Genomic DNA, 13,047 nt, shown 5'->3' on the forward strand with positions numbered 1-13,047 from the left:
TGTCTATATGATTAATGTTTAAGTTTTTCACAATGAACAATGAGTTTTTCCTGAAGTGACATTTGAAGTTTACAGGAAGAATATGGGGCACCATAACAACAACTTCACCTGCTTGATGTGATGTCATGATACTGATAGCATTACTACAAGACCTGTTTTGGGTACCAGCTGCACAAGACAGTTCCAGCTTGGTTAGCTGGAATACTGCACATCTTATACAACATTTTGGCCAGACCTGCACAAAATATTCAGAGACTATTTGCAATTTTAAAGACATTGATCTTGAAATTTAACCATCATTTGACTTTCACAGGATCCCCCAGAATGAATGTTTCCCCCATGACAGCTGGAAGTAATTCTAGAGGACGATGTTCCCTCTCCCAGTAAAGCTTGCCCTTGGGTTTAGGGACATAATTTAGGGGTTGATTATAATTAGTATATGGTTGAGGGTTGGGGGAGGAATTTTATAAGCTCAGGGATCATTTTGAAAAAAAAAAGAGGGATGATGGAATAACAGATTTGTAATTTGTGAGTTACTGTTTTTATACAAATATATTGGTATCAATTCTTGTATATTGATACAAAGTTAAATTATATTGACTATTGTATGCATGCATGTATCTACCTCTGTTTAAAACATTTTTTTATTTATTGACATATATTGTATTGATGTATATCTATAGTATATATTTACCAATTGCAGTATACATTTCTACCTCTGATTAAGATACTTATATAATGTTTGTGTATTGATATATATTTACCATATTGCAATGTATATTTGTACAGTGTTTATATTTGGAGGTCATTATCATCATTTGTTACAGAGTTGTTTATTGTCTTAGATAGATATTGAGAATTATATAGATTAAGTCATCTAAGTTTGTCATTTATAATTAGACTAATCAGGTTCTTTAGATATATAGAGATTATACTCAATATAGATAGATAATCTTAAACCTCTTCAAAGAGCTGTAGAAAATGGATTTTAATCTAACTCAGAGTTTTGTGGTAGTGAGGCACAATTGCTCCTGGCAACACCAGTCTATTCCTGAGAGAATGTTGAGCACCAAAGACACTCCACCTGGAGCCTTTCTTTTTGGCAGAACTGGCCTTGGGGCAAAGAAATGCCCATACCTCAACCACTGACAGAGATACAGAGCGTGCATCTATGGTTAAAACAGGACTGTTATAGCCTGCCAAGACAGGGTAAGATAGTTATGAAAAGTTGCTTGCCTTTGAAAATTGTATGTCAGTTATGTTAGGCCTTAGCCAAACTTGGTTGCTCAAATGCTGCAAACGTGACTTTGGGTGATTGCCCAGGTAGCTAGTTGTCTCTGTGATTTGTTGCATGTTTTGGAAATTGTTTTCTGAACTTCCTAATTACCCAGGTAACATTATTTCCCTTCTCAGATCTTTGATGGGGTTTAAGACTATATAAATGTAGTTAATTTTCTCTCATGACTTGGCCACGTTATTTATTACACAAGACCTAAGCTAGTTAGAATATGATATTTGTACTTACTGTATATAATTTCATAGTAGGTTTAGAACTCTCTTACTTAAACAAAAGGGGGAGGTGTTGTGGGAGGTCCTTCCACTCCTCCAGCCTATAGCCGCTGAGATACCAGCCCATTTGGGGCATGGTCTCTCTCCTTTTGAAAAAGCGGCTACTTCCCTTCTTGCTCTCTTTGCTTCCTGCTCAATTTCCCATGACTAGAGTCCTTCCTGATTGAGCAGAGGGCTGTTGTCTGGGATGGTTATCTGTAAGTATTTTCCCCTTTAAATAAATACCACCCTATTAATCATAATTCCAAACTGGTGTGGTATTTTTGTGAGCTTTGAAAACCACCAGATCACCTGCATTTCTCACGAAACTGAAGTGTTCTTCTGGGGCTCTGCTTCTGGTCAGTCATTTCAGAGTTGGGCTCCCATCTGGGTCCCTACCAGGTCTAGAATGTGGACACTGTTTATCTTCTCTATGGCTTTCCTTGAACTCTAGCAGCACCACACATGTTGACTGGTCCAGCAAAATTATTTCCCACCAGTTATTGTTGGAGACAATAAATGCAATTTGTATACAGTGTGAACATATGATAACTCTCTCAGATATACATAGATTGACATGAGAATATGTATAAATGTACACACACGAATTGCATATGGATGTTGTTCATGTTAGCTTCATTCACACTTCTTAGAAATAGAATACATGAAAACTATTACATAAATATAGTACATGGCATAAAATTTATCTCATTTTCTTGTAACTGATTCCAACCTACTGTGGAAAGATCTAAATATAAAGCTAGTGATGAATGAACGTTCATCTATAATTAGGTGATTGTGTGTTGCTATATGATCATTAAGAAATAGGAATATTTAATACCATGGCCTTTCAACACTCATTATGCATTCTATTCCAAAGCCTCTTACAGGGCAGTGAATGTAGACCAAAACTAGTGTTCAGTTTAAACAAAATATATACTGACACTGTGGTGAACTCTAGTTATCTAAAAGAGATCCTCTTTTTAAAAATACTTCTGGTAGGAACAAGAAACCTCTATAGGTCCAAGTGTGAGTCTGGGACCACAAAGGGAGTAGGCCTGAGCCAGGACCTCTGCAGGTCCAGGCACACACAGTCTGGGACCTTCAAGGGAGTAGACTGGAGCCAGAGACTTTTGTTGGATCAAGCCCAAGCCAGGGGCCTCTGCAGGAGCAGACCCAGACAAGGGACATTTAGGGAAAGAGAACTGAGCCAGAGACCAAGACCAGAGCAAGCCTGAGAAAGCAAAATCCATAGGAACAGATATATGAGGGAGTTGGTTGGAACCAGAGACCACTGCAGGTCAAAGCATGAGTCTTGGACCTCTGAGGAAGTAGGACTGAGGCAGGACCACCACAGTTCAGGGCATGAGGGAGTAGGCAGGAACCAAAGAACTCTGGTGGGTCCAGGGCACAAATCAAAAACTGCCAAGAGATTAGGCCTGAGACAGAATGTCTGCCAGAGCAAGCTCAAGTCAGCAATGTCAGCAAATGGAGCCCCAAACAAGCCAGCTCTGTGGGAGCAGGTCCAAATGAGCCCTGGTATTGCAGAGCAAACTGCAGGAGCACTGAGCATCCTTCAGGAACATGGAGTGACCAATGGGGTAACTGGAATCATGACCCTGACTGCAGCAAGAATAGCAACAATCTGAGCCTTGGATCCACTGGCACCTGGAAGATTGATCACCAGAGTCACAGAAAGACCCTAATCAGAGGGAAAGTTGGGTAGACACGGCAAGAACACACACAACACCACAAAGAGGAACACAACACCAATAAAACTAGTGCCTTACAAGAGCAAGACTTGAACAACCAAACATAGATGAAACAGAAAAAAATGACCTAAAATAACTTTAGGAGAATGTTTGAGGCCCTTAAAGAGTAAATGAAAAATATCCTCAAAGAAATAAAGGAAAGGACAAACAAAAAAATGGAAGACATCAACAAATCCCTTTAAAAACCAAAAAACACAAGCTGAGGGAATTATAGTAATGGAAATCAGGAGAAAATGATCAGGAGCTACAAATGCAAGCATAAACAGTAGAATACAACAGATGGAAGAGGATATCTCAAGTACTAAAGATACAATAAATGAAAGAAACTCATTGGTCAAAGAAAAGCCTAAATCTAACAAAAGCTTAAAATTAAATATCTAGGAAATATGGCACAGCACGAAAAGACCAAACCTAAGAATAATAGGTATAGAAGAAGGAGAATAAGTCCAACTCAAAAGCACAGAAAATATATTTAACAAAATCATGGAAAACTATTTCCCAACCTAATGAAAAATATGCCTATGAAGATGCAAAAAGCTCACAGGACACCAAATAGAATGGATAAAAAAAATTCCATCACCACATAATAACCAAAACACTAAACATACAAAATAAAGAAAGAATATTAAGAGTTGCAAAGGAAAATGGCCAAATAACACATAAAGGCAGAGCTATAAGAATTACACCTGACTTCTCAATGGAAACAAAGAAAGCCAGAGGGTCCTGGTAAAGTATTATGCATACATTAAGAGACCAGGGATGCCATCCCAGACTATATACCCAACAAAACTTTCGATCACCATAGACAAACAAGACAAGATATTCTATAACAGAACTATGTTTATTCTATACCTAGCTCCAAACCCAGTCCTACACAAAGTACTAGAAGGAAAACTCCAACCCAAGGAAGTAGGCTATATCCACAAAAACACAGACAATAAATAATCTCACAGCAGCAAATCCCAAAGAAGGGAAAAACACGAAAAATAACATCACCAACAATTACAGCCAAAATAAGAGGAGATAGAAATCACTGGTCATTAATGACCATTAATGAACTCAACTCATATATAAAGAGACACAGGTTAACAGATTTTATATGAAAACAGAATCCATCATTTTGCTGCACACACCTCAACCTCAAAGAAAGACATCACCTCAGAGTAAAGGGTTGGAAATTTTTTTTCCAATCAAATTGACTTAAGAACAAAGTGGGTGTAGCTATCCTAATATCTAACAAAATAAACTTCAAACTAAAATCAATTAAAAGAGACAAAGAAGGACATTTTATATTAGTCATAGTAAAGTGGCGATACACATTAATAGAAACAGGTTAAGCAAGATGTGAGAGTTAGCCAGTAAGAGGCTAGAGCTAATGGGATTGGCAGTATTTAAATGAATACAATTCACTGTGGCTATTTCGGGGGTAAGCTAGCCGGGATCAGGGTGGGAACGCAGCTTGCCGCTCCTTTTACTACACACACACACACACACAAATGTATATATATATATATATGTATATATATATGTGTGTGTGTGTGTATATATATTACATAATATATATATTATATATTAAACAGAGGTAGAAGCATGCATGCATATAACATTCAATATAATTTAACTTTGTATCAATATACAAGAATTTATAACAATGTAATTGTCTGTAAATAATAACTCACAAATACCAATGTATTATCCCATCATCCAATTTTCCATCTTTTTTTAAAAAAAAGATACCTGAGATTATAAAATTCCTCCCCCAACCATCAACCGTATACCAATTATAATCAACCCCTAAATGATGTCCCTAAGCCTGAGGACAAACTTTGCTGGGAGAGGGGACGTTGTCTTCTGGTGTGGGATAACTGTCTGTATTCTGTCATTCATGTTTTAAATAAATGCTGATTGGCCAGGTAGGAAGTATAGGTGGGTCAACCAGACAGGAATTAGAGGCGGGACGATGAGAACAGGAGTATTCTTGGAAGACGGTAGCTCTTCCTCCACTCCTGCACAGATCACCGAAGGAGCAGGATGTAATCTGCCCAGCTGAGAAAAGAACCGAGCCATGTGGCTAACATAGATAAGAACAATGGGTTAATATAAGCTACAAGAGCTAACAAGAAGCCTGAGCTAATGGGCCAACCAATTTATATCTAATGCAGACTCTCTGTGTCTCTTTGGGGCTTGCCGGCTGTGGGGTACTGGAAGGGACAGAAAACCCAACAAGCTGGCCCTATATGTTACAGTCTTCTAGAAATACATCCAGCTGTCATGGGGTGACATTCTTTCTAAAGGATCCTGTGAAAGTAAAATGATGGTTAAATTTCAAGATTAATGTCTGGTAAGATTGCAAATAATCTCCGAGTATTTTGTGGAGATCTGACCAGAACATTGTAAAAGATGTGAACCATTTCAGCTAACCAAGTTGGAACCGTCTTGTGCAGATGGTACCCAAAACAGGTCTTGTAGTAGCTCTATCAGTATCATGACGTCATTTCAACAAGGTGGAGTTGTTGTTGGCCCCATCTTCTTCCTGGAAACTTCAAAGATTACCGCAGAAAAATTCATTGTTCATTGTGGAAAACTTAAGCATTATTTATATAGACATATACAGACATATATATTCAATGGAAGGTATTATAAAGACAAAAATAGATATGAAGAAAAGTAAAGATTCTTTTGAGATTCTTTTTTCTTTCTATCACATATCATGGCTCCTGACATAAAACAGAAACTCTCACTTTTCATCATAATAACAGGCTTGGAATTAGGGAGAGACTGACCCAGAGTCCAACTCCAAAACCAGCTCTACATAATTATGAATATAAATATACACATGCATATTTTTTGAACTTCTTTTTTTACTTAGTTGATTTTCTTTTTGATCCCTACTGGGTAGTAATTTTTTCCATCCGTCAGTATTCAAACATCCATGGTCCCTTGAATTTTTTGAAGATGAGTGTTTTCCTGCAAAAATAAGAACAGAACCCTGCCCCAATCATATATGTTTTTCTTACCAACTGTATGTTTATCATCATTGTGGATGAGCTGTCATGTCTCTTTTCCAAGAGGTTTCTCCTCTCCAAATCGAACTTTTATTACTTTTGATATTATCCACAATTTTTCTTCTCCTGTGGAAACAAGAGCAAAACTCTTTCCCCAATGCAGCACATCTCCTGGATTCCACTGTGAGGTCAGCACATCCTTGAAATAAACCAGTTTGTAACATGAGGGCCTGCTCATTAGGGTTTCTATCCCAGCCAGTCCCCCAGCTGTTTAATCCCAGAGAATATCACACAGAGAGTCTGCATTAATTACAGTTGATATAGTTCAGCAGACTTTTTCATTATTCAGTGATTTTCTGCTGCTGTTGTCCCTTTCTCATTAGTGTTAAGAAAATTCAAGGTTAATATGGCATTAGGTAATCTTTTTCTGGAGTCATTTTCCACCCCTTTCTGTTTATTTAACATATTTTTTTATAGTTTGATTTGATCTTTCTATAACTGCTTGGCCTGTAGTATTATGTGGTATGTCAGTAACATGCTTAATATTATAATAAGCTGCTAAGCATTTTAAAAGCTCTTCTAGACAGTAGAGAATTACAGATTCACAATGGGAAAGATGCAGACATAAAAAACCTCTAACTGGGTCACAGTGTTAGATAAATGTATGTAGGCTTAAGAGAGAAAAGATAAAGATAAAGTTAATGCTTTAAAAAATGGTAAAGTTAAAGACACAGAGTAAAGATAGTCATAGATTAAAAGAAGTAAAGGAAAATAAGCCATGGAAAATTCACAGAGTCTTGATTATGTATGATATTGTTTTATTTTTAAATTTTTTGACTGTGAAGGAGCTAAGTACAGAAAGATACTTCATTATATGGGCTGCTAAGATAATCCAGCATGTATATTATAAAGGTAATATGACTCGGAATTTGGGTCTAAGTATATGATGCTTTGGAAAAGAGATTCTTTTGTTTTCAAAGAAATTGTAAACCTGTGGATTGCCTGCAGATGAATATGATTTTATGGACCAAGGCCTCCTGTAAGGTCACTGTAAACACCCCCCAAAATTTGCTTCACCTAACTGGTGACTGAGATGAACGTAGCACACAAGATACCCCATGAAAGACCTAATTAACAGCACTTCCATACACCAGGAAAAGGTTTGGAGAAAAATAACTATGCCCATATTCTTAAATATTGTTTATAAATGTTCTTTTACATTTAAAGGGGGATATTATATAAATATGAATGATTTGCATTGCTATGGATTTTGGATTATTAATACAAATTTAAGGTCAATCTTGTTATATGTATTTCTGATCTTGATTAAGGTACTGTGATTGTGTAGCTCATTTGAAAATGTAATGTATAATTAAGAAATATAGGTTAATAGATAATCTCTATAATAGTCAAGTTTGTAGTCATATTAGTTAGAATTTCTAGGTGTGCATTTCAGACAGATAGGGGTTCTTAATATCTTTCAAAGACGACAGAATATTGTATTTAAAATGTTTTAATAACTTAAGACTTTTCATGACAATGAACACGTCTGCTCCTGGCAGGACCAGCAACTTCAAGAGAAAGATGGGCATTGAAGAGTCTCCTTATGAAATTTTATAGCCATTTGGGCAAGAAACTGCTCTTGCCTAGACTGCTTCACTGAACATGCAGTACTCAGAGAGATGACTGCTGAACTTTCCTAAAGGTGAGATGTTTCTTTGGGGTTCCTGCTTCATGAAAGAGTCTGCAAGATATTCTGCTGGATACAGAAGAAAGTGACCGAACTGTCTTTGAATTTTCCTGCTTCATGAAAAAGTTTGCTGGATACTATGGAACTGTATGTTGAAGATGGATGCCTCAATTGTACAGAAGAACTTTGGGTGACTAGAGTTTTGGAAGTTGTTTATAATGCACTTCCAATTTACGTAGGTAATATTATATCCTTCTAAAGTCTCTGACAGAGTTGAAAAATAGATAGTTATAGTTTTCCTTTGTTATGATAATAGATAAAATAGATATAAATATTCTAACTGTAATTATTGCTTGATAGCTATTTTGTTATAAGTAATTTTACTATATTAAAGTTAAAACCTTCCTTTTTGTTTAAACCGAAAAAGGGGAAATGGTGTAGGAATTCCTTATGTTTGTGTGTTGCTTTCATAGGATAATGAATAAAGAAACTGCCTTGGCCTAGTTGATAGGGTGGAACTTAGGTAGGTGAAGAAGACAGAACTGAATTTTGGGAGAAAGAGAGCAGAGTCAGAGAACTGCAATAGAGCAGCCAGAATCACACATGCTGAATCTTTCCTGGTAAGCCATGGCCTAGTTGTGATATACAGATTAATAGAAATGGGTTAAATCAAGATGTGAGAGTTAGCCAATAAGAGACTAGAGATAATGGGCCAGGCAGTGATTTAATTAATACAGTTTCTGTGAGAGGAGTTTTGGTATAGTCTGATATTGTTTAAGTGAACTTTACTGGTAAAATTCATATAATATATTATTAAAAGATACTCCAAAAAGTTCAAATCTCTTGAAATCCAGAAATAATTCTATCACTATGCATTAATACAGTTTTTTCTTCTTTAGTGTTTTATTACAGAAAAACATGTAAATGGTGGTCAATTAGCAACATTTTATTTACAAAGAAGGAGGCAGAAAAAGAGACACTCAGAAATATTATTTCTATGTAAGTCTCCAGGCTAATAGTCTCTGTCATCTCAGGCACAGGGTAACTTCCTGCTCTTCCAGGGTTTCTGACACACTCAGGATGTGGTTGCAACACTGTGTCTTGTACAATAATAGACCGCAGAGTCCTCTGATGTCAGGCTGCTGAGCTCCATGTAGGCTGTGCTGGAGGATTTGTCTGCCGTCAGTGTGGCCTTGCCCTGGAACTTCTGATTGTAGTTAGTATCACCATCTCCAGGATAAATCCTTGCAATCCACTCTAGGCCCTGACCATGCTTCTGCTTCACCCAGTAAATATAGTAATCAGTGAAGGTAAAGCCAGAGGTTCTGCAGGATATTTTCACTGAGGTCCCAGGCCTCACAAGCTCAGGCCCAGACTGCTGCAGCTGTACCTGGGAATGGACACCTGTACAGAAAAGACAGTTTAGGAGTCATTGTCACCTCTGTCCCTGTTTCCTCTTCAGATTTAGAACTGGAATGCCTCTTTACCTGTAGTTAGTGACATGAGAAAGAGGGTGATCCAGCTCCATTCCATGGTAAGGACCTGTGTGCTCAGTGACTGTGGAGAGGATACAGATCATATGTTGTTCTGGGGTGTGGACATCTCTGTATTTACCATCATAGACTCATGTGATTTGTATATTCATGAACAGTGTACCTCTTAAATAAGGACCTCGTACAGCTTTAGAACAAAGAGCTAGAGGACCTTGGGTCAGGCAGCAGAATGTTAAATTCCAGATTTAATATTGTCTGAAGAAATGAAACCCATACTATATCCCCAAGCCCTGTGCAATCCTGTGGATGTAACATTAAGACATAAGCTGTCAATTTAGAAAGACACTTAAGCCAGAGACAGTTGTTCCTCTGGTGACAAAAGATTTATAATTAGTAGTTGTAAAAAAGATTTTGAAACTTGTGAATCATCAGAACTTCTAGTCTTTTCTCATATACATGAATTTGGCAAGTGTTTCTTGAGAAGACTACATACTAAAATACCTACACAAATGATCAAAAGTGAAAATGTCTCAGAAAGTTTTGCACACAAATGTTATTGCAGGATTATCAACAGTAGATAAATTATAGAAACCACTACATATCTTAGAACAAATGACTGTGTCAATAAACCATTATATACATGCTATAAAAATAATTTATTCATCAGTAATATATAAGGAACTTATATAACTTTGAGGAAATGAATGCAATTGGAGATGACATTATTAAGTAATTTAAGACCCTCTCAGAAACAGATATTGTCTAAATCCTATTGTTTTAGATATTGTATAGTTAGAAATAATTGTTAATGCACATATGTAAGGATGTAGAACTGAAATGACCAATGGAATAAAAGTGGCAAATGGATATGGAGGGGCAAGAAAATGATAGATTGACTTTATAGACTAAATATGTGCAGTGTACATTATACATCCATGTGAAAATTCTAAACATATGGAATATTGCTATTTCAGATTGGCTTTGTTCATACCTTGCAATTTTTATTTATAAATGCAATACATTTTGATCATATTTTCACCTACTATGTCCCTCTTGCTCCACTTATGATCTTCCAAAACAAAATGTCTTTCTTCTAACATACTGATCTCTTTTGTTTTATTTATGAATAACTCAGTAAGTCTAATAAACACTGTCTGCATGGATAGTGTGGGCATATCCACTAGCTCATAAGTAACTACCAAGTGGACACACTACTTTAAATAAGTGATTCTAACGTCCTATGCATTCTTCCAATCCTAACATCTCCTCAGTTGTCAGAGATCCATGGGGAGTCCCTCCCCGACCTGTGCTGTAGTCTTCTAACATATACTTTGTTTCATAGGGGGAGGGGGCAAGATACACATGTGCCAAGGAGTTAGAAGACAACTTATAGAGTTCGGTTCTTTTCTTCTAAGAGGCGGCTGTCAGAAATCAAACATTGTCAGTTTGACCAAGAGACACATTTACCTGCTTAGTCTTTCCATGGGCTTTCACTCTGTAAATTTAACAGTTTTGATTTTGTGCAGGTCTTATGATGGCAACAACAGCTGCTAAGAGGTCATTTGTGCAATGAGAACACTTCAGTCTCTGTAGATAGAATTCCATGACTTTCAACCTCATTCTCTGAACCTTGTATTCTTTATTTTTTCTGTTCCATGATGATCTTTGATTTGGGGTAAGGAGGAGTTTGATAAAGAGGATTCACTGTGACTGAGTACTCAGTCATTAATTTTCAGCATTTTGACTGGTCATGAATATATACAATGATCATTACACACTACACTCAGATGCTTCCATGATCAAGACTGAAACCATCACTAATCTATTATATATAAACATATATATTTATAGGCAGCTGGACAGCATGACCATCAGCAATACAACTAGGGTCTACTTGGGCTATATCATTTCTAGTCATGAGTTTTTGAACATCTTTACCCGGGATGGTGTCTTTCCTGTGGAGTAGGTCACAAATCCAGTTAGAAAGAAGTTATTTAGAGTGTAACAAGAACCAATAGTTGGTACCTCTACCTGGAGGCTGATAGAGTAGACTGCAAGGCCTGGTACTGTGTGAGATTATTGATGTCTTTCTCTCCCTGCAAGCTTTACAACACCTTCCTGCAATAGAAAACCAGCAGGTTATGTTCAGTTCAAGATTGGATTCTCTATGGTCTGCAACCAAGTCCTTAGTTCACCCATGAAATTCTGATTAAAACAACTCCAATGATATATTATTATTATTACCTCAGTAATAATGACTGTAAACAAGAAAATAAAAGACAACAAATGCAGGCATGCATGTGAGGAAAGGGCAATCTATAGTCACATGTTGATGTAAGTATAAACTTCTGTAGTGACTTTGGCAATCAGTTTGCTGATAGCTTAAACTATCCCGTACCATAAAATAACTTCTGGAGGTACTGTAGAGAAAAATAATAAAATGTCAATGTATTGATATAAAAACAGACAGATTGATCCTTGGAATTGAACCGAATGCCCAGAAGTAAATCCACAAACCTATAGACACTTGATTTTTGAGAAGAAAGAAAAATATACAATGGAAAAAAGAAAGCATCTTCAACAAATTGTGGTCTAAATATATGTCAGCATGTAGAAGAGTGCAAATAGGTCCATATCTATCACCCTGCACAAAACTCAAGTCAATATGGATTAAAGACCTCAACATAAAACTGGATACACTGATACTGATGAGGAAGTGGGGAATAGCCTTGAACACATTGGCATAGGAGAAAATTTCCTGAACAGAGCATCAGTTGCACAGGCAATAAGATCACCAATTGACAAATGGCACCCGTGAAACTAAAAGGCTCTTGTAAGGTAAAGGAAATGATCAAAATAACTAAATAGCAGTTTATAAAGTGGTAAAGATCTTTACCCACCCCATATCAGACAGAGTGTTAACATTCAAGTATATATAAAGAACTCAAGACTAGAGATAAAATTCAAATAATTTCAGGTTCTGTCTATGACAAACAATGCTGCTATAAACATAGTGGCGCTCATGACTTAAATGCCACTCGACCAAAGAATGAAAAAATGCGGTACATTTACACAATGAAGTACTGCACAGCGGGAAAAAAAAAAGACATATTGAAGTTTGCAGTAAAATAAATGGAACTATAAAACATCATTTTGAGTAAGGTAACCCAGACCCAGAAAGACAATTATCACATGTATTCACTCATAAGTAGTTTTTAAACATAAAGCAAAGAAAACTAGCCCACAAATCACAACCCCAGGAAATCTAGACAACAATGAGGACCCTAAGAGAGACATACATAGATCTAATCTACATGTGAAGTAGAAAAAGAAAAGATCTCCTGAGTAAACTGGGAGCAAGGTGACCTTGGCGAGGGTTGAAGGGGAGGGGAGAACCAGAGAGGGAAGCAAAGAAAAATGTAGAGCTCAATAAAAATTAATAAAAAAGAAAAAAATTAATATTAAATGGGGTATAGATCTATTTTTTTGTTTGTTTTTGTTTGTTTTTATTTTTTTCTGGTGTATTTCTTTTTTTTTTT

General features: G+C 36.6%; 1 gene segment (V, D, J or C); it reads right to left on the reverse strand.

Moving 5' to 3' along the window:
* Positions 1-9,090: 9,090 nt before the first annotated feature.
* Positions 9,091-9,629, reverse strand: LOC126495060 (Ig heavy chain V region 108A-like). The segment is given in 2 exon segments: positions 9,091-9,419; positions 9,503-9,629. Coding segments are annotated over 2 exon segments (375 nt in total).
* Positions 9,630-13,047: the final 3,418 nt, after the last annotated feature.

This window comes from Alexandromys fortis, unplaced genomic scaffold (assembly GCF_014885135.2).
Source record: "Alexandromys fortis isolate MF-2015 unplaced genomic scaffold, M_Fortis_MF-2015_v1.1 scaffold_424, whole genome shotgun sequence".
Taxonomy (NCBI): domain Eukaryota; kingdom Metazoa; phylum Chordata; class Mammalia; order Rodentia; family Cricetidae; genus Alexandromys; species Alexandromys fortis.